The sequence below is a fragment of the Hypomesus nipponensis genome, chromosome 22, assembly GCF_054491055.1.
Source record: "Hypomesus nipponensis isolate SF chromosome 22, ASM5449105v1, whole genome shotgun sequence".
NCBI lineage: Eukaryota > Metazoa > Chordata > Actinopteri > Osmeriformes > Osmeridae > Hypomesus > Hypomesus nipponensis.
The window spans coordinates 4,229,323-4,251,884 of NC_140382.1; the positions used below are offsets into that span (position 1 = coordinate 4,229,323).

The window sequence follows — 22,562 nt, forward strand, 5'->3', positions numbered from 1 at the left end:
CACAGCATGTTCTGTATCTTCTTGGGAAGATTGAACACTCAAGTAGCATCATGGGGATTTATAAAGCCAAAGCAGCATGAATGAAACGATGCAGAATGTTTTTTTTTTGTTGTTTTGTTTTTGGAGAGGATGTAGACACACAGTACGCAAGTATCGTCCAATGAGATGAGAGCCTGCTCATGCAGACGTGAGCTAGGGGCGGAGCTCCCTTCAACCTGAATGGAACAATGCAGATGACTGCCACAGCTCATATGAACACGCTTCTGAAGTGTATATTCAAGCCATCAAGACTTCACTTCCTGACTCAGCTGGAGAACAGAACATCTCTATCGTGTCCCTTAACCCCACCACCCCCCTCTCCCCCCTCCCAACGTACCCCCCCCACCCCCCCCTAGGCAGCACATCTGTAGCTCATAGTTACCCTAGAAGCACATCTGGGTCAGATTTAGACCATGTGACAGAGAGAGAGAAAGGGGGGTGAGAAAGGGGTAGAGTGGGTCGTGAAAGAGGGAAAGAGAGAGAGAGAGAGAGAGAGAGAGAGAGAGAGAGAGAGAGAGAGAGAGAGAGAGAGAGGGAGAGGGAGAGGGAGAGGGAGAGGGAGAGGGAGAGGGAGAGGGAGAGGGAGAGGGAGAGAGAGAGAGAGAGAGAGAGAGAGAGAGAGAGAGAGAGAGAGAGAGAGAGAGGGAGAGAGAGGGAGAGAGAGGGAGAGACTGAAAGGGGCTGGGGAGGGGGAGTCACAAGCATCAAACAAGCCCAAAGCAGATGGAGTCAGGCCAGGCAGGAACAGCCTTTTCCCCCTCCCAGACTTTGCAGTCCGACCAGAGACACATATTTATTTGTCTTTCTTTTTTTCCTTCCTTTCTTTTTTGTACTCTTCTCTCTCTCCCTCTCTGTCTCTCTTTTTCTCTCTCCCCCTCTTTCTCTCCCTTTCACCTCTTTAACAAAGCCAGAGTCCAGGGGGCTGGCATGCATTACCAAACAGACTCCTTTTCCCGAAAACCCTTTTAGTATTCCAGAGAGCGATGGTTATCATCAACGCCGGCAGTACTAGCTGCTCTGAGAGAAATAAGGAATGCATGATAAGTTCATATTCATGAAATTAAATCTATGTAGCCTGTGGCGCTTTAAGAGGCAGGGAGAGACCAAAAAAAAGAAAACAATTTGACACATTGTAATTGTGCCGAGAGAGTGACCATAAATGTTTGTCGAGATTTCTGGCCATGGTTTCAGCAATCCGTCCCAGCGGAGGGTACATAACAGAGGTTGTGTGTCCAAAATACTCTGGTTTTCTGCCTCCCAGATTGGCCTGTGTGTGTGCGTTTGCACCCACATTTGTGTATTCATGTTTGTATGTGTGTGTGTCTGATTGTTTGCATTCCCACATCACAAACCCCACCCCACCCCATACTAGACCTCCCAATATGTGGAGTGATAGGAGTCTGAAGCTCATTTTGGGGGTAGACAAACAAACAGATTTGGGAAGGGGGGGGGGGGGGGGGGCGAGCTCCAGCAGCTGGTAGAGAAGCAGCTAAGCGCTGATATCCTCATTAAAAGCCAACAATTTCCTTCTGGCCTTCTAACCCTATCCCCTGCCTGTCGGAGAATGAATAGAGTGACGCGACTGGTGTAAAGACGAGAGAGGGTGAGAAGGAAAGGAACGATGAGGGAGAGAGAGAGGTAAAATGAGGCCTATGGCAGTTTGTTCATTTATGCATATACTCTGAGGCCCTAGTCTGTTTGCCTCTGGCAACATGTAGGTCTGTTTGTGTATTCCTGTGTTCCAGGATGGAATTCCTCAGTAGAGTACAGAAGCCTGCCGGGTCAGATTCTGCTCAGAGCTGGGGATGTAGCTCAGTATGAGGAGGATTATGGGGATGAGGTGAAGGATGACGTTGTGGTGGTGGGGAGGAGATGGATGATAGGCGTGTTGGGGATGATTGTCTTGGTGGGGGGGATGATGGCGGGGGTGGAGAGAGTGGTGGTGGGGATGAGGATGATGATAATGATGATGGTGATGGGGATGATGACGATGGCGATGACGATGGCGATAATGATGACGATGGCGATGATGGTGATGGTGATGGTGATGGTGATGATGACGATGGCGATGACGATGGCGATGACGATGGCGATGATGATGATGTTGGTGATGATGATGATGATGATGATGTTGGTGATGGTGATGATTGGCAGGGTGGGGATGATGCTTGTGGTGGAGATGAAGGTGGCGGTGAGGAGGATGTGGGTGATGGCGATCGTGATGGGGAGGATGGTGGTGCTAATAATGATGAGCGTGAGGGGGAAGTTGAAGATGATCGCGGTCAAAATAAAAAGCCAGAAATGAGACCAATCAGTACATCTCAGCGGTGATCGTGCTGATGTGCAAACAGATGGGGACGTCGGCTTTAAAACAGCCCCACAGACTCAAAAGTATCTAACTTTGTGTTCAGTCATCGTCACGTCAGCGTCCAGTCAGCATATTCCTGTCATCTCTTTTCCACACGGGTCATTTGGGATACATTCTATTACATCCCCAAAAGGTAATGGCCTTTGCTAAGAACAATCGTTTTGTTTAACTAAGTACTCTGTTCAAACGACTGGTATTACATGCATGGAGGCTGTGTGTTCGTCACTGACTGATGAACTAATAATGATTTTTACCCACCGCTCTCTACCTCATTACACAGCTAGATAATTATTACTGTAATGACAGAGGGATCCGTTTAGCTACATAGGAGGTATCCTATTGTGTCTGGGGTGGGGAAGATGGGGTGTGTGTGACTGTGTGTGTGTGTGACTGTGTGTGAGTGCCTGCATGTCTGTCTGTGTATGTGTGTGTGTGTGTGTGTGTGTGTGTGCTAGCGCGAATGGGTGTGGGGTTGATGTCGGGAGGGTGAGGTGTCTTGATCTAATGACATCCATGGGCCTGTCAACGCCCCCTTTCTTCGCAGTAGCTACACCAGGGTACCCCCCCCTCAACCACGAGACTCTTCAACTGGAGCTAATTGGTTTGACAATAGAGTGCGCCCCTCCAGGGCTTGATCACATCACAGGCTGTGTTAATGACGTTGTATGACTAAGAAGGCTCTGTAAAGTAGGTCTTGATATGCATTTATGCATATCTGTGGGTTGTGCTATAGAGCTATCGAAATCATTCCTGATGTGGATGTGGATCTCCTATCACATGTGTTTGTACAGCCTTCTGTGTAATCATGCACTTTGGATTGTGTCTCTTATTGGTTAAATATGGTTAACTGATTGAGCCCATTTTCTAATCTGTTTGGTCCCCAATTGCTTGTAGCTCGTACTAATGCGTTGCCATGGCAGCTGGTCTCTGACCTGTTGTGAAGTCTCGACCTGCCCACTCTTAGATTTGCTCCCTGCTTGTCTAAAATTCTCAACATATCATGGTGTTGGGTCTTTTTGGCTGTGATTTGTGAGTGCTCATATATCTGTGCCCTATCAAATACAAGTGTGTGTTGTTGTGCAAGTGGTTACATATTTGTGTGCCCTTTTGTCCACATGTGCATTACCAAGACAACATCTATATAATGATTTCAATAGCAATGCAGCTAGACACCGAATATTCTTTCGATGTGAGTTCAGGTCTGTACAAAAGACCGATCTTACTTTCCGGAGTTGATTGGCAGATAATTATGTCTCCATACCGTTCATCCATTCTACATCTCCCTGGAACCCAAAGCAGGCAAACAGCTGGAGGACTAGAAACCCACAGAGCTATATTTGATTCCGAGTACTGTATAGGCAGAGTAGACATTGAATAAAATCGATTTCAATGAGCAACGTGAAAGGAATTGGCGGGGGATGTAGTATGTCAATATATTTGTAGAGAGCATGAATATGTGTGAGAGCACGTGGTACAGAGACAGGTGTTGTTTGGCCAAGGCTGGACAGACGTGCATTTAAAGATTTGTTTTTCGGACATAATCAAAATGCTAATGTTTCTCACTAGGGGGGAATCGGTTTACTTCCTGAAGGTCTTTCAGTCTGAATCCTCCTCTTAGGTTTCTCCCAAACCAATTGCATTGAGGGTGCGTGTTAGACTGGTCTTGCCTTTGATACCGGACTGTGTGTTCAGCATTGAGTTTATGTGTGACTAAGAAGGATAGTAAACTAAGAAAACATTTCTTGGTTCACAAGTAACTTATTTAGGGGATTTTAGGGGAGTCAGGGTTAGATTTAGCCTGGCTGCCAGCCCAACTTATCCCCGCCCACAAACAAATTTGGTCGGGAAGTTGGGTCTGGGGGGGCACGTTTGGGGAAAAACGATGTCCGAACAGAAGCTGTTCGGTGCAATGAAATTGCCAGGGCGGGCTTTATACGATGATGGACAGATGATCAACAGTAACGTAATCAACAACGTCACGAAAGAGCGCTGGGGTTGATTTAGTTTTCAACAAACAACATATACCGTTGCTCTGATTGGTTGTAGGTCTATCCAATTGAGCGAAGAGGCATTTTTTACGAGTTCGGTTGAAACACGCCCCATAGTCACAGCCCAACGGAGAGTTATCAGACTCATATTCTGACTAGAATTATGAGTATGACAACTTCAGGCTAGGTTAGAATTAGTGCTAGAGGTAGAATTACAGTAAGGGATAGGGTTAAGGGGAGGGTTATTTTGAACGACAAAAGCACGATTTTGAAGGGGACTGAATTGTCAGTCTTCAGTAGGATAGTAAAACAAACCTATGTGTGTGAGTGCTCACTGTGGCGAGGTCACAGGGTTAGATACACAGTGCTCTCTGCTGGTGGAGAGGTGAACAACATTCTCTGGCCTTTGCGAAGAGAAATTCCACATGTGTGTGTGTGTGTCTGTGTGAGTGAGTGTGTGTAATGTGATCCTGTGCATGTGCCGTAAAAGCTGCACTCGTCTCATCGCCCCTCCCCCCCTTTCCCTGATCTTCCTCAGGTGTGTGTGAGTGCTCCGACTTCACCACGGGGCCCACCTGCCAGCGCTGCCTAGAGGGTTACTACGGCAACGCCTTGATTGGCATGCCCAATGACTGCCGACCTTGCCCCTGTCCGGACCGTACCAGCTGTGCCCAGATGACAGAGACAGGCGATGTGGTCTGTACCAACTGTCCACCAGGACGGAGGGGTGAGCAGTGCGCTCTCATTTGACCGGAGTGAATGAGGACCTCGTTTGACGTAGCAGCCAATGAGACATCACAGTAGGCGGCTTGAGTACAGACACAGTTAAAGGAGGGCATTGGAGGCTCCACGCTGTTCTGCTGACTTTGATGGAGATAAAAACACGAAGGGAACATGATCAGGGAAAGAAAAGCAATGCTGTCTCCTTAGCCCGTGATTAAACAGTGTTTTTATGTTTCCGTCCATCTGGGTAATGATTTAGTCTGATCCAACATCCCACTCCCTCCTCACCCTCCCCCCCCTCAACCCGCTGTATTCAAGTGTCTCATCTCCACCCCCCCCCCCACTTCTACCCCCGATATTTGATCTTATCGACGACCCTACCTCCCCTCGCCTCTCCCTATCCCCCAGGCGCCCGCTGCGAGATGTGCGAAGACGGTTTCTACGGCGACCCACTGGGCCGCTCCGGGCCGGTTCGGCCGTGTGAGCGCTGCGATTGCCACGGCAACGTGGACCTCAACGCGTTAGGCGTGTGTGATCATGTGACAGGGCTCTGCCTGAAATGCCTGGGCCACACCGAAGGAGACCGCTGCCAACGATGCCAGCGGGGTTACTATGGAGACGCCCTCAGTCGCGGGCCCACGGACCAAAAGTGCAAACGTGAGGGGGACATGATTTTAGTAACTGTTTCATTCTGATGTTTTCCGCCACTGATTACTGTATGTACTTTTTCTATTGTTCATGGAGTGTCACTGTGGTTGGTTATGATGCGGTTGTTTGTTGTCTAGCTTGCAGCTGCAGTCCTGCAGGGACTTCTGGACCATTGGAGGACTGTCACCCCCAAACAGGAAGTTGTCAGTGCCTTAGTCATGTGACAGGAAGAGACTGTGGTCACTGCGAGGTTGGCTTCTTCAACCTCCAGTCTTTAATAGGCTGTGAGAGGTGAGTTCTCTGTTTTTAGATCCTATCTCCCCAGAGGACAAGAGTTACCCTGTAGAGACATTAGATTTACCCAAATCTGAAGAGGATTTTGGACCAAATAAATGAAATGTATCTAACAACATAGGAGTTCACACTGTATTTCCACAACTCTACTGTTGATTTGACATCATTCTATTTATATAATCTCCTCATCAGATGCAACTGCAATCCCATTGGCTCCTCTTCGGTGGCGTGCCACCCAGTCACCAGCCAATGTATATGTCGCGCCGGCGTGGAAGGCGTCTCTTGTGGCTCCTGTCGAATAGGCTTCTTTGGTTTCTCCTCCCGGGGCTGCAGAGGTAGAGTCTTTCCTCCTCCCTGCATGCGTTACGTGGGTGTCTCTCCTGGTGTCTCTCTTTTACTGCTATCCTGGGGGCCTTGTAAAAGCGATTGAGAGGTAGATGATTTAGTGCCCCCCCCCCCAAGCTTGAGTAGGGTCCAGAAAAGTTTTGGGATTAATGGCGTCTACATGGTCACCACTCATCAATATCTATTTTAAAGGGTCCGGTGGGGTATGTTTTTATGGAGAGCTCAATATTAGGGACAACACTTCCTCATAATGTCTGCTCTTTTCCTCTGTCCTCTCACCATCCTCTCCCTCCTTCTCTTTCTATCCACCCTCCTTACCTATCCTCCCTGTCTCCCCTGCCTCCCTCTCTTTTGTCTCCCCTCTCACCGCCATGTCCTCTACATCCATCCCTCTCCCCTGTCCACCTTCCTTCCCCATCTTCCCTCTCTCCCCAATCTTCTTTCCCCCATCCTCCCTCTCTTCCCCTGCCTCCCTGTTTCTCATCCATCCTCCCTCTCTTCCCCCTGCCTCCCTGTTTCTCATCCATCCTCCTTCTCTCTCCCCCGTCCACCTTCCTTCCTCTCTCCACCAACCTCCCTCTCCCTACCTCCCTCTCCCTCCCAACCTCCCTCTTCCTACCTCCCCCCCCAACCTCCCTCCCTCTCCCTACCTCCCTCTCCCCCCCCAACCTCCCTCTTCCTACCTCCCTCCCCCCCAACCTCCCTCTCCCTACCTCCCTCTCCCCCAAAATCTCCATCTCTCCCCTACGTCCCTCTCTTTCCTTACCTTCCTCTTTCCCCTACCTCCCTACCTCCGTCTCTCCCTCTCTCCCCAAACATCCCTCTCTCCCCCAACCTTCCTTTCTCCCCTACCTCCCTCTCTTCCCCAACGTCCATCTGTCCCCTACCTCCCTCTCTCCCCTACCTCCCTCCCTCTCTCCACTGCATTCCTGTCTCTTGCATGTCCACCCTACCTCTCTGTCCTCCCTCTCTCCCCTCTGTTCTCAGCCTGTAACTGCGACCCGATGGGCTCTACTTCCATGCAGTGCCATGGCAACGGCACCTGTCCCTGTCGTCAGGGCTTTGTGGGTTACAAGTGCGACCAGTGTGAGCTCAACTACTTCCACAACAGAGACACCCATCAGTGTGAGGAGTGCCCTGTGTGTTACGGCTTGGTCAAGGAGCAGGTCAGTGAGTGCATGTGTCTTTGTGGGAGGTGGAGCTTGTGTCTGTACCGTACAAGCATACTTGCTTAAATGTGTGTGTGTGTGTGTGTGTCTACCAAGTGAGGGCCATCAACCCTTTCAAACATTCCTCCAGAAACTGCTGTTTATCCCAGCCTCTCCACTTCCCCAGGTTATATTGTAAATGGTCTATAATAATCACCGAGTGCCATTTTGTTCGTTCAAGGTGAAGACAGACAGGGGGGAAAAAATGCAGGAATGCAGTGATAAAGAACCAACTATTTGTCCTTATAGTTTGCTATCTCCAGAGGGAAATCACAGGCTTAGTCTGCGTATGCTGAAAGCTCCATAAATGGTGGTACTCTGACAGATGTAGCCAGCAGCAAAGGTTTGCTTTGTGTTGCCTTGTTATGGATAAATTGCTTTGTGTTTTCTCTAGCCATGCACTTGTTCTGCTCTGTGTGTGTGTGTGTGTGTGTGTGTGCGCACTGTGACTTTTACAGTCTCCGTGATGCAGTGAAGAGCCCAGAGAACACCTGCAATTATTGCTCTAGTCGTTCTCACTCTCTCTCCCTCCCTGTCCCCCGCCTCCCAGCATGTCTCCACTCTCTTTCGGAGGGAGAGAGAGAGAGAGAGAGAGAGAGAGAGAGAGAGAGAGAGAGAGAGAGAGAGAGAGAGAGGGAGAGGGAGAGAGAGAGGGAGAGGGAGAGGGAGAGGGAGAGGGAGAGGGAGAGGGAGAGGGAGAGGGAGAGGGAGAGGGAGAGGGAGAGGGAGAGGGAGAGGGAGAGAGAGGGGGAGAGGGAGAGGGAGAGTGTGTGAAAGGAACAGATGAAGAAAGGAGCGAGAGAGAAAAAGAGAGAAACACGAAGCCACCCAGTTATGGACGAGTATGTGCGTGTTTTACCGAGCAGTGGACTTCCAAAGGTTCGAGTGCTGCTGTGTCCTCCTGAATACACGTGAAAAGCACTGTTAATGACCATGATTCGACCTTGGGATTCAGAGGGGTGCGTCTGCTGCATGGAGAGGAGGAGGGAAAGTGGGGTGGGACGGCATTCCAAAAATAGAAACGGAGGAGAGGAGATGAGAAGAGAGGAGAAGAGGAAAGGAGAGGAGAAGCAGAGGAGAGGAGTGGAGAGGAGTGGTGAGGAGAGGAGAGGAGAGGAGAGGAGTGGAGTGGAGAGGAGAGGAGAGGAGAGGAGAGGAGAGGTGAGGAGAGGAGAGGAGAGGAGAGGAGAGGAGAGGAGAGGAGAGGAGAGGAGAGGAGAGGAGAGGAGAGGAGAGGAGAGGAGAGGAGAGGAGAGGAGAGGAGAGGAGAGGAGAGGAGAGGAGAGGAGAGGAGAGGAGACCAGTCCCTGTTCTCGTACACATTTCGTTTTACACCGTGAATGACACATAAAGCTTTGCAATGAGCCACTAGGGGAAATCGGGCTTCCTGCTTGGTGACACCATGTAACATTACTATTGTTATTAGGAGATGACAGAAGTGTACCTTAGAAGGCCCACGAAAAGATCGAAGGACCCTGGATGAAACCAGCCGGTTCAGCTGTGCTGAGCTCAGTGGTTGTTGAAATTCAAGAATGCTTGGAGGGTGTGAGGAGAGGGGGGAAAAGATATGGAATGGAATCAGCTTCATTGTTAAGCCTTGATGGCACATTTCTATACACTGCCTTATTCCCAGCCTCGAACATGCTCCACACAAACTTGACACAGCATGGTACCTGTCAATAACCTCTTTCTATGTATGTTTACAAACCCTGGAGTATGGATGTCTATGAATACAAATAGATAGGCAAGCTGCAAACAGCTTAGGCACAGAGGCATGCAATATAGACCCATGGATGGAGTGGATGCAATACAGTTAGAGATTGACGGATGGCCTGCAATTTATTCTCCTCTCTGACCCTCTCTCAAAGACAACGGGATGAGTTGGAAATGGAAACGTTTTAGAGCTTATGCGTGGAAATTGAATAAAATGTGCTACTGTCGTCCCCAATGCGGAAATGGAGCGGGTGAGATGGCAGAAATGGGAACAACGATCAAGCAACAAAATAAAACAGGCCAAAAGAGCAGGCAAATATGAACGACAGGCAAATGGTGTTTTCTTTTTTTTCTTCTATTTGTCCCCTCGGCACGACAGGCCAGGAAGTTGAGGACACGCTTACAGGAAGCCGAGAAACTACTGTCTCGCTACAACTGCCGGGGAAACTACGGGCGCCAGCATCAACCACGTGATAGTGAGCATCACCAGCATGAGCACCAAGGCGAGGACTCGCTGCCCAACGCATTGGAGGACTTCCTAGCGCTCCAAGGTAATGTCGGATGTTTTACTTCAGGAGGATTTGGATCAAAAATAGAATCGGAGACAGAAGATCTTTCAAAGATGGCTTGAGAGGTTTAGTCAGTAATGCAGCAGTTGGTACAGGATGACACAGAAAGTTCCAGATTCCTTAAGTCCAGCACAGTATATAGTCAATATGAGGAAAATCCCCCTCCCTCCGTATTACTATTTCCCAATATTGCCCTATAATCTTTCCATAGTTTGTTCCCTTTTCCATGATACGTCATGTGTACGAGCTCCCTATCGCTAACGTCCGCTCGAACCCCTCTCTATGTTCCCTTTTCTCCTGCTGCCCCAGTTCAGCCCTTGTACTACGAGAACCAGCCCTCGTCTCTGGCTTCTGCTCTACGGGGTTCTCCTTCGCCCCCACAATGGGCAGAGGTTCAGAGGACAACAGCAAACCCAGATGCTTGGCCTTCAATCAGAAATGTTTCCGACTGATTTTTTTGTTTTCGAATGTTTTGGCTGTCCTCATTTTTGTTCTCTCACACACTGTTGTTGATCCTTTATTCATAACAACTCCTTCTTAGGAGCAGAAACACATAGCAGCCCTAACGATAATGCCCTTATCCCCCTAGGCTCCCCTCGCACACTTGAGAATTGTTCCTTATACTTCTACCCTGTCCCAACCATGAACATTTGGTCACGACAGTAACCAATCAGATTGTAGCATGACAAGTGATTTGAGATGCAAGCTACTGTGTGAGACACAACTATTTCTGGATCTGTAGCTCGTACACATTGAACCAACATGTGTATATGTTTCATATTTTTGCTCAGTGAATGAACCTAGCTGGCATGAGACTTTAAAGAGACAGTTCACCCCAAAATACAAATAACATATTGTCCCTTTAACCGTAGTGCTATTTATCTGTCTAGATTGTTTTGGTGTGGGTTGCCAAGTTTTCAAGAGATGTTTGCCTTCTCCCAAAGTGTGGAAGAAAGAAAAAAATTCCTGCAAGAAACTGCTGACCATAAAGTATATGGATCATCTTGAGCAACTGGGTTATGATTTCAGGAAAGATACATTGGTTTTTCAAAATTGAGTTTTTAGTGCTTTGAGTAGCACAAGACTAGCCCAACCTAGTTCCATTTTATTAGAGACAAGGCAAACATCTCTACGGCCAAAATCTCCAAAACTCTGCAAATCACACCAAAACAATCTAGATGGATATCCCCACAAGTAAAATGAAAATGTGTGCTTTTGATTTTGGTGTGAACTGTCCCTTTAAAAAGTTCAAGAGAAATCCCCAAATGAGGGTCTTTACTGGCTCAGTGGCACCCAGGACCACTCAGACACCAATTGCGACGATGCAAAACACCCCCCACTGTGACCAACTTAATCCCTGCTGTGTGTCTGACAGGCTGCACATCGTTAATCCCCACCTCGTTGTGATTAGAGCTCTAATTAGGATTAGGCCTGTCCATGTTAGGCTAGGCTGCACCAGGCTAGAAAATGCTTTTTTATCATTTTAATACTACTCTGATCTGCTCTGTTTTGCCCTGCACTGGTTTGCTACTTTGCTCTACTTTACTCTGCCCTGTCCCAATGAGTGGACAGTGTGCGCTCTCTCTCTGTCTTTAATTTATTTCCGTCTCTCTCTTTCTCTGCGTCTCTCTCTTTCTCTCTCTGTCACTTTCTCACTCTCAGTTGTAAAGGTCTTGAATAATAAATAGTACTTTGTTCAGTGTGTGGACATATAACCAAGCTACTAGCTGTTAAACCAGGTCACATTAGTAAAGATGCACAGACATCTGGAGCAGACCAACATGGCCAACATAGCAAAGCCTCTAACAACCCACTGAGGACAATATCTAATGTGATAGCTTACAACGGTGTATTTCCCAAGCATGGACAGTGACAACTGTGTTTGAATTGCCTCAGACAGGATACAAAGAGTTTGCAGTGTCAGTAAAATGTTACAAAATGTATTTGTGTGTGTGTGTGCGCGTGTGTGTGCCTGTATTACCTTGGTGTGTGAATGTGTATGTATGTGTGCCTGTGTTACAGTTTTTCTGAATTGCTAAAACACTAAAACCCATTGGCTGAACAAAGTTATCAGTTGCGTAAACTCATGTAGCTAATTGTGCAGTCTGTTGTCAATACCTTAAACCATTTCACATGGTAAAACACAATTTGCAAATCTCACATAGACTTTTCAGCAAGACTCTAAACACATTCTCATTCTCAAAACACATTCTGCACTCTAATGCACATGTCATTCATACTGGTAAACACAAATGGCAACAATCAAATACAAATAGAAATGTCATTGACTAAACACAACCACTCAAAATTGATTTAACTTGTTTTTAAATGATGTGACACAACCAATATAAGCCAGTTCAGAGAGCAAACAGGTTGTTGAAGGTGGGAAAATATTCCTTGTGATGTCAATGACCCTGACCCAGCCCAAAGACAAGAAGAAGCACATTGATCACATGTTTACTCCTTTGATTTTTGTCCCTTTTACTGTATAGTATTGTATACTGTAGTACAGTGCATTGTAGGCTCTATACTGTACAATTACGTTCTGATAATTCTGATATATCGGCCGATATAGAAAATTACTGTAATGAAATAAAAAATCCAGAAACGCGTAACAAAACAAACAGATTTCTCTAACATTCTTCCCCACTCGTGTTGCCAACAGGGACGTTGTAGAGTGCCCTTTGGTGACAAACTATGCAAGGCCAGTATAGTACTGTATAGGGGTACAAGGAGGAGAAAGAACAAGAACAATTGCAAAGAGCAAAGCAGAGTAGTAATTTCTGATAAATGTTTAGCTACTATGATAGAACATGTTTTCGTTCATCAAAAGACAATGACGTATAAATATGAAATTAGTTTTGAGATTACGTAAAAATGTACTTCTCTTTGAGAACTACACGTTTTGAACAATGTGTTTTCCATTTTTTGGTGTATTGTTTACTGACTGCTTGATAGTGTATATCATTTTGATCACTTTGTTTATGATTTGAGAGCAGTGTTTGATTGAGCAGAGGTAAATTTGTTTTGAGGCGAAAGTTTGATTTTGAGGACAGGTAAAACTGTTTTGAGGCGAAAGTTTCATTTTGCAAGAGAATTCAGAGGTTTTGTAAATAGTGCTTGAAGATAAGGTTTTGTGTTTACAGTTTTGAGAAAATGGGTGACTGTTTCAAGAATGTGTTTTAGCAATTGTGAAAAACTGTAATGGTGGTGTGTGTGTGTGTGTTCCTACAGAGGCGAGGGAGGTCTTCATAAAGCAGTTCAGCCAGCTGGAGGCGTCCACACACACCCTCTCTGTCCAGCTGCATGGCGCTGGCTCCACCCTGGACTGCAGGATGAGCGGGGATGGGGAGGAAGAGGGAGACGTGGAGGAGGACACAGGGCGGAGGAGTGTGTGCAGGACGCTTGCAAGTTCTGTGTCCGCGGTCCAAGCCGCACAGACCCAACTGCAGAAGGCAACTCTGGACCTGGAGAGCATGGTGTGAAAGCACACACACACACACATTCACAAAGTCATACCCACACACCAACACACACATATCAAACACGCACACGTATACGTACTCATCACACACACCCAACACACATGTACAGTACAAACACACACACACTAAAAGTCTTTAATGTTCCCCTGGCCCTGTTGTGGGCAGTATAAAATCACCAGGCAGTACTACCTACTCTATGTTCATCATTGACCGAGACAGATGGTAATGCGTGAAACGATGATGGTGTGTTTTATAGATGTTCTAGTCTCGATAGGCATGGTGGTGGTTAGTAATTACACTGGGTACTTTCATGTACAGATCCCCCGAGAGTCTGAGCCACTCTGAGAGAGAGAGAGAGAGAGAGAGAGAGAGAGAGAGAGAGAGAGAGAGAGAGAGAGAGAGAGAGAGAGAGAGAGAGAGAGAGAGAGAGAGAGAGAGAGAGAGACAGAGACAGAGACAGAGAGACATAGAGACAGGTAGAGAGAAAAGAGAGATAGAGAAAGAGAGAGAGAGAGAGAGAGAGAGAGAGATAGAGAAAGAGAGAGAGAGAGAGAGAGAGAGAGAGAGAGAGAGAGAGAAGTGAGTAAACAAACAAGAGCGACAGAGAGTGAGAGAAAGCGAAGAGAGCGGCGGATAGCTAGTCTGACGGACATTTGACTGAAATAAACGATTTGTTCGGCCCCCCTCTGCACTCCTTTGCTCTGCACTTGCTTGCGGCGGCCTGGAAACTATTAGGAATATTGCTGCCATGTTATTTGTTTTTTTGCGGAAATGAGAGGGCTTGTTTTTTGCAATGTGTATATCTGTCTGTGTGTGTCTGTGTCTCTGTGTGTCTATACTTGTCTGGACGTGTGTGTGTTTCCATACCTGTGTGTGTGTGTGCACATGTGCATGTGTGTGTGTGTGCGAGTAAAAGACTTGCCCTTATCGTTTGGGTGAGCCTCAAGCAGGAGCAATGCAATTCCAAAATAATCAGTAGAACGGCCTGAAAATGGAAGAGAAAAGCATTTGTGTGCTATATATGTAGATTCAATTTTCTTTTTTTTTATTAGCGCTTTCTCAAAATAAATGTCACCGTCAACCCTCCTATGCTGCTCCGTGGGCTTTCACAATAAGACCCAGTGGAACAAATTTCTCTGTCTATTAATGTCTTGAGGGTGTCTGACTTTTGGTGGTGTCCTTGGTGACTTTAGGAGTCATGCTCAGCTTTCCTCATAGTTACAGCTGTCCACTCTCTACTTGATCTCCATTAATCAGCCAATCGGCAATTGAATCACACTGTAAATCAGCCAATCAAAATGTAATCCTGCTATTGCTCAGCCAATGCAATGCCCACCTATCAAACAGAGCTTTTTCCTCTCAAGTATCTACTTAACTTTTGTCTGGGTTATCTCTCTTATGCTCCTGTCTTTGACCTTTAGATGGTTCCATTTGAGTTGCCGATGGGCCCCAACCGATGGAATGCAGCGGTCAACAACTCACGCTTCCTGATGACCAGGCAAGTGGGGTCAATTCACTCTGATTGGCCAATTATGTCTGAAGGTCATGGTGGTATTAAGCCCCAGTGACTGCCCAAGCTCCACGGACTGTCAGTCACAGTACTGCAAGCTTGAATGTGGGATATGAATAAAAGATACAATATGTAGAACTAATGAAGAACTAATGTAGAAATATGTCGTTTTTTTTCCTCTGATCTTTGACTTAAAGTGCTTTTAGTGAAGTTAACAGTGGCTGCAATCTGGTTCAACTTGAATACTTCTATTGTCTTGTCTGTCTCTGCCTTTACCTGTCTCACACTCTCTCTCTACTTCTCTCTCTCTCTACTTCTTTCTTTCTCTCTACTTCTCTCTCTCTCTCTCTCTGTCTCTCTCTCTCTCTCTCTCCCTCTCCCTCTCCCTCTCCCTCTCCCTCTCCCTCTCCCTCTCCCTCTCCCTCTCCCTCTCCCTCTCCCTCTCTCTCTCTCTCTCTCTCTCTCTCTCTCTCTCTCTCTCTCTCTCTCTCTCTCTCTCTCTCTCTCTCTCTCTCTCTCTCCCTCTCCCCTCTCTCTCTCTCTCTCTCTCTCTCTCTCTCTCTCTCTCTCTCTCTCTCTCTCTCTCTCTCTCTCTCTCTCTCTCTCTCTCTCTCTCTCTCTCTCTCTCTCTCTCTCTCTCTCTCTCTCTCTCTCTCTCTCCGACAGACATGCAGCCATGGCTGGACACATAGAGGCCATTGCGGGCGAGGCACTGGCGGTTTCCAATCACACTTTATCTGTGATGGTCGAGCTGCTGGAGGACAACTCCACTGAGGAGTACATCAGGAACCTAACGGAGCAGTGAGGATCAAGACAGTTCACACACACACACACACACACACACACACACACACAGCCATACACACACACCATGGTAAACACACATACTGTACACACACTGTACACACAGTCATACAGACACAGACACACACACACGCACAGAGACTGTCACACATTCACACACATCATTCCCTCATCCCTACAGCCGATTGTCTCCCAGACTGCATCAGCCCTGAGGGCCTTCACACAGCACATATAAAACAGTCAACCCCCCCCTAACACTGTGGTTCAGTCCCAGAATGCTGCTGTGACTCTCAACCATATTTCTGGAAGGCAGAAAGGAGGGGTGTGGTGTTTATGTGAGGGGGGTTAGGGGCTTCGGCGCCGCAGGTCTCATGAATCCTCTTAACCATGTCTCTTTGGAGCACAGAGGAGATGAGAAAGTGAGACATTCAGCCACTGGGGTTAGGGGGTGGGGGGTGGGGGGGAGGTTTCTTCTCTCCAAGCCTGCTGCTCGGCGGGGCAAGGATGGAGCGGGGAGGGGGCGAGGAGGAGGGGTGGTGGGGCGAGGATGGAGGGGGGTGGGGGGGCACCCGGATCAGCACACACACACATGCATTTCCTGGTGTCAGATTGCTCAGAGGATTATCCTAAACGCTTCGCGGCACCATGCCGAAACCCTGGGTGCTCTCCAGGGTGGCAGGAAGCAAGAAACGACAATTGATTACCCTTACCCAGCTCCAGTCTGCTGCTTGGTTCTGGGGATTGCTGTTAATCTTGTGGAGATTTCTGCATCTGTGTGTGTGTGTGTGTGTGTGTGTGTGCGAGTGTGCCTTTTCCCACACTCTATCACTGTATGATGGTGCCGTACCCCCCCCCCCCACACACACACACACACACACACACATCCTTGTCTCTGTTTCTCCCAGACTCGCAGACATGCGGCAGCGTAAGCACAACCTGACAGCCCAGGTGAACGAGACCCTAGCCAATCAGCTGGCTTTAGAGGCGGACTCTGCCAAGATCGTGGTTGCCCTGGGTAACCTCACCTCCTCCCTGCAGCAGTTGGGTCAGATGAACCATACCCATCTACATGGGCTCAACCAATTGGACCCTGGTTTCACATCTGGCTCCAACCAATCAGACCCACGTATTAAACCTGGATCCACGCATTCAGAGGTCAGTCACAGTAGAAATGAGTGCAGAGACATTGACAGAGAAAGAGAGAGTGACAGGCGCAGAAAGAGAGAGTGAGAGAGAGAGAGAGAGAGAGAGAGAGAGAGAGAGAGAGAAAGAAAGAAAGAAAGAAAGAAAGAAAGAAAGAAAGAAAGAAAGAAAGAAAGAAAGAAAGAAAGAAAGAAAGAAAGAAAGAAAGAAAGAAAGAAAGAAAGAAAGAAAGAAAGAAAAAGAGAGACAGAGAGACGGGGACAAAGAATAACAGGGAGACCAGCAGAGACACACAGAGGCGGACAGACAGAAAGAGAGACAGAGACAGAGACAGAGACAGAGACAGAGACAGAGACAGAGACAGAGACAGAGACAGAGACAGAGACAGAGACAGAGACAGAGACAGAGACAGAGACAGAGACAGAGACAGAGACAGGTACAGGTACAGGTACAGGTACAGGTACAGGTACAGGTACAGGTACAGGTACAGATGTCAGTTGTCTCCTTGTGTGTCAGAGAGAGAGAGGGAGATGTGGTTTCCTCTGTGTGTTTCAGAGCCTAGATCTGCAGGCCAGGATGTCGGACCTGGCCCTACAAGTCAACACCAAGGAGGAGCTTGTCAGCAAGATCAGAGAGGAGATGGAGCCTAAGATCCACAGTGCTCAGGGTATCATGGAGAAGGTGCAGGACATCTATGAGGTAAGAACATTTACATGTCTAAAGTACCTGTTTTTGTAGATAGATAGATTGATAGATAGATAGATAGATAGATAGATAGATAGATGGGTAAATGGATGGATGGATGATGTTCTTTCACACATCCCTGTGTGTGTGTGTGTGTGTGTGTGTGTGTGTGTGTGTGTGTGTGTGTGTGTTTGTACACATAAAGCTGCAAGCACGCACCCAGGGGTCCAAGGCTGTGGCCCTCTCATCCGTGGTGACAGGCAAAGAAGTGGAGTCTGACGTCATCACTCTGCACAGGGAACTTGAGGGTGAGCAGAGGAGAATAAAATGAAAGAGACATTGTACAACATCATTCTTACAGAACATGCTCGAGCCAATCCCCTGAGACCTTCATAAAAGGATCACTTTTGTTTCACTGCACAATCAGGGGCACGGTAGCATGGATAGAGCATGGTGATGAAGAAAGTGTTTTGTCCGTCTCTTCATAAACGGAGTGACTAAGTTCAGTTGAGTTCTGGATTTCAATAAGTATTATCAATCTGCAGATTGGGAGAGAAAATCAGACCTCTGACCATAAATTACAACACAACACCAGGCTTAGGTCTCAATCATGTCTCTCTCAGCCCTGAAGGCTGGAGGACCATCTTTTATAGGGCACAAGAATGTAAACATAGATAGTGACAGTCAGGCAGTAATGACGTTACAACAGTCTCAGAGGAAAAGATTCACAGCTCCCAACACATGACCACTCAGCCTAGAGAGTTCATAGTTGGAGCTCTCCTTGTAGCCATAACAAGGAACATTTAGCCAGCACTTTCTCCTGACCCCGAACATCTATTAACCCTGACACATAGACACAATCTACTCTTATTAATAGCAAGCTTACATGAGAACATACTAACTAGTATCCAATGACTAGTTCTATTGATTAGTGAATAATGTAAGCACACAGGAAATCGCAATTTCTTCCACAATGGCAACGGACAGAGGCGTTGTTAGACATAAAACTCTACTGGGGCACAAGCACCTATTCATATCCCTCTTTTTTTCTTTCAAGCGTGCTGCGCACAATGCATTACTAAGCTATAGAAACTCCCCTTGCTTAACCGACTGTACAACAGTTCAGGGACGCAAGCTAGAAATGAGCTTTGGCGGAGACATCAATAGTTAATGCGAGCATGCACATTTTTTTCGCATTTATTTAAGTGCAAATACCGTTTTTTTTGAGCTTCATGTGATATTGTTTTTATGTTCAAAATAAGATGATAGGTAGGCCTATCGTTTAGAAACTGTCTTTAGTTTTGTAATGTTTTTCTTAGCTTACCTCAATTCTGACTTGTGTGCCAAGTCTGACACCTGGACTTGTGTGTGCGTGCTGCAGTGCCAGCTCAGAAGAGAGCGCTGACATGGAATTCTCTGTGCATCAGTTTGTGTTTTTGGTTAAACACTTTTACAAGCGTTGATTGGGATACTGTGTTTATTTTTTCCGGGATTATTTATCTAAATGAATGCACTGACTAATAAAGTAAATTGTTGAAACTCAAACTTTAGATTTTACTGGGGCACAGCAGATTTATACTGGGGCACGTGCCCCAGGAAAAAGGGTCTAACGACGCCCATGGCGACGGCACATTCAACAACAGTTGAATTACAGCACTTGCAACACATTTGGGGAGTTGTGGAGAACTTGGCACGACAGCGCCCTCTATCTGTTCCTTGTAGACATACAGAGGGAGTGGCCGACCAGGCAGACCCAGACCAGGGCTGCCCAGCGGAAGGAGAGGCTGCTGGGGGAGAAGCTCCTGCCCGACGTCAGGAGGAAGATGGGCCTAGCCCAGGAGGTTCTAACCACGGCCTTGGAGAACGCTACGCTCTCTAACGCCACGGCCCGCCAGGCAGAGCCCACTGCACACACACTGGCTAAGGTGAGCGTGTGTATCTGTGTGCCTGTGTGTGTGTGCGTGGCTGTGTGTGTAATGGCTGTGTATGTGTGCTTGTGTGTGTTTGTAAAAGTGTCATGTTCTTTTGCGGTTCTCTCTTTTAAGCTCAGTTGTCCATTCATTTGTGTGTGTGTGTGTGTGTGTGTGTGCGTGTGTGCGTGCGTGCGTGTGTTTCGACTCCAGAGGGCCAAGGCGACCCTGAGCCAGGCCAAGCAGACCAGGAGTAGGTCCGCCCAGCTGAGTTCCTCAGTTCATGCCATCTTGGATCAGCTGGCTGAACAGGAGAACCGGACTGCCAGTGTAAAGGACCAGATCAACAGCCAGGTGAGCAGTCGCAACCCGGACCACACCAGACACATTACAAGCAGAAGTGCTTCGGTTGGGCTGGAGTCACATCAGCCTGACCACCTTTACAGTGGCACGTCGTTGTTATCGAAAAACAATTCAGATATTTCATGTATTAGGTTACACAGCAGGTTTAGAAAGCTTGTTATGCAGTGTACAGAACTAACATTTTCAAGTTTTGTTGAAGTGTCGTCTTGTTATATTAAGAAGCATGTCTTTCCCAACTCGCCCCGACATAGCTTGCATACAAGTATGTATGTACCCTATATCATTAATACACACGTGTTTATTTACACCTGAAACAGATCCCTCACAGTACCTTATTAGTACAACTCTAGTCGCCCCATGCAGTCTATCTCTTTTCCTCCAAAGCTTACATGCGTAACTTCAGCAGGGGGGTGTGGGTAGTGGGCCTATGGCAGCGTCCACGGTCCTGGGTCTGGTGTCACCGGGTGTCTGCTTGTGCCTCAGTCCCAGGTGTCCCTGACAAGTGTGAAGGAGAGCATGGAGACAGCCAAGAGACAGCTGGAGGCCTACTCTCTCACCCTGACTGAGCTGGTCTCCAAGATTGGTATGTTGTTTGTTGTCTTTGGGGATTACATGTCAGTGCCTTGTTATTATGTCACGTCATGTTATGGTGTTCGGGAACAGAATATTGCTTTCTTCAAGGACAGTTTGTTACTGTTTTAGGGACATTGTGTACTGGTCTTTAGGGACAGTATGTTCTGTCTCTCAGGAATCTTCTGATATACCCAGACTAAGACTAGGGAAGCCTATTGAAACAGCACCTTAGCTCTAGTCGATACTTAATTTGGATTTAGGAAAACAGCCCACAGAGTACTTTGATATTTGTGGAGCCAAAATAACACATCTATAAATAGTTATATGCCTACTTGATACTTAATTCATATGTCTTTAACTCTTGTTGAAGCAGAAGCTAGTGATTTTTGTTATTCGAGACAGATATATTTTATTACTCCAAAACCACATAAAGTAATGACAGAAATCGTACAATACCTGTCTTCATTCCATTAAAAACAAACACTACAGCAAAACACAAATTGCTACTGCAACCCAGACCCGGGGCATGCATTTTAGATTAATTTCACCAGGCAACAATCAATCAAGCCCAGAGATAAACATAGTTTTTCAACCCATGTTTTCTGTCGTGATAATGTAGTATCTCTCTCTGATGTGCTCTGATTGGTCCAACCCCAGACAGCACTGTGGCGACGGACCGCTTCGACCGCATTCTGAATGAGACCACACTGCGTCTGAGCATGCTCCGTGGCAGTGTGGAGAACCCTGTGCTGAACGGAAAGATCCAGAAGCTGAGGTCCGCCGCCAGGGACCAACAGAAACGCCTGTCCGTACTGGCACAGGATCTGCAGGAGATCCGAGAGGAGAGAGACAGTCTGAGCGACATCGCTCTACAGCTCCCCAAATCCTGCCCCTAGTCCTGCCCCCTAGTCCTGCCCCCAGTCCCCCCCTCCCTCTTGATAGCCCCTCACACCAGTCCTGCTCCTAAACGTTGACTCCGAATCTGTCCCCAGTCCTTGTCCCCTGTCCTATCCTGGTCCCGCATTTCAGCACAAAGACAGAGGGGGACAGTGGGAGGAGAGGACGTGATACTTGAGGCTCCCACTAGGAGATGGAGAAGAGGTTTTCATCATCGTTATCGTGACCACTGTCTCCTTTTTTCCACATCTCCATCTCTTTTTCTCTCACCCCTCTCCTACGTTCTCATCAATAAATGACTTCCCTTCCTCCTTCAGTTTTTCGCTTCTTTTCTATTCCATCGTCCACTCTCATATTACTAACAACCTCGGAACTTTAATTAAACCCTGGGTATTAGCCACCCATTCTAAGCTGCTGGTGCACTCTGTCAAGTTTAAAATAACGGTGATTTTCTTTCCTGCGAGGGTAGGCGTGTCTGAAAGCTGGGCCAATGTGACACATTCATTTACACTTGAGCTCCTTTTCATCAACGTACCTTAATTAACAATTAGTCCTTTTGCCCTGGATGGATTCAGGTCGGTCCTCCACCGCAGACAATGTTAGTAGTGTGATTGTGAGTGCCAGGATCTTTTTAGTCACCCCATCTCCATCTCTGTTTCTCCGTGTCATTTACCACTATCTAGGCTACTTTTGTCCTTTACAATGACAAGCAAAGAAACAGATGTTCAAACTGTCTCTGGATTGATCAAACTTGGCAATTTTACCTACTGATCATGGATATTTCAGATGAGATGCTTGTAATAAATCATGTTGTGTATACGTCCAATATTGGAGCAGTACAATGTATATGACAAGGAAAATTGAAATGAGATTTTACCATGTTCATTCTGTAAAGTTGTACAATGCGTGTGTGTGTTCAAATATATTACCTTTTGTAACAGGTAAAAGTAACATTGGAGTGATTTGATCCTGCTCCTCTTGACAGTCCCTAGTGGCCAAATCTAAACCTGCAAGAATAACACCTAACCTGTATGAGCTCCTAAATCTATCAAATAAGAGACCACTGTGGCTTTTTCTTTCGTTTCCAAAGACTTTGAGAAGGAGAATTTTTTGAGTGAGAAACAGAAGGGTTCAACTTGCAGTGGCCTCTTAAATTGAACCCTTCAATTATTCTATTATTTCTCAACGTTTTTGGAAAGGAAGGAAATATGTGTCGTGGTCTCCTCATTTTTTCTAGAGCTGTATATTTGAACAATGGATTCATACTGAATCATTCACTTACCAACTGAGAATAACCT

General features: G+C 47.0%; 2 protein-coding genes across 2 annotated transcripts; both read left to right on the top strand.

Annotated features, from left to right (window-relative positions):
* Positions 1-1,911: 1,911 nt before the first annotated feature.
* Positions 1,912-14,948, top strand: LOC146236034 (laminin subunit gamma-3-like). Its single transcript, XM_084686983.1, has 9 exons — positions 1,912-2,146; positions 4,934-5,122; positions 5,527-5,775; positions 5,904-6,057; positions 6,253-6,395; positions 7,393-7,571; positions 9,706-9,877; positions 13,130-13,374; positions 14,802-14,948. The coding sequence occupies exons 1-9, from the start codon at positions 1,912-1,914 to the stop codon at positions 14,946-14,948; spliced, it is 1,713 nt and encodes a 570-aa protein (XP_084543109.1).
* Positions 14,949-15,559: 611 nt separating this feature from the next.
* LOC146236035 (laminin subunit gamma-3-like) lies at positions 15,560-22,090 on the top strand. The gene is made up of 8 exons (XM_084687552.1): positions 15,560-15,691; positions 16,600-16,849; positions 17,393-17,536; positions 17,727-17,829; positions 19,244-19,446; positions 19,645-19,785; positions 20,278-20,377; positions 21,025-22,090. Exons 1-8 carry the CDS (start codon positions 15,567-15,569, stop codon positions 21,261-21,263), a joined length of 1,305 nt encoding a protein of 434 aa, XP_084543678.1. The 5' UTR covers positions 15,560-15,566; the 3' UTR covers positions 21,264-22,090.
* Positions 22,091-22,562: the final 472 nt, after the last annotated feature.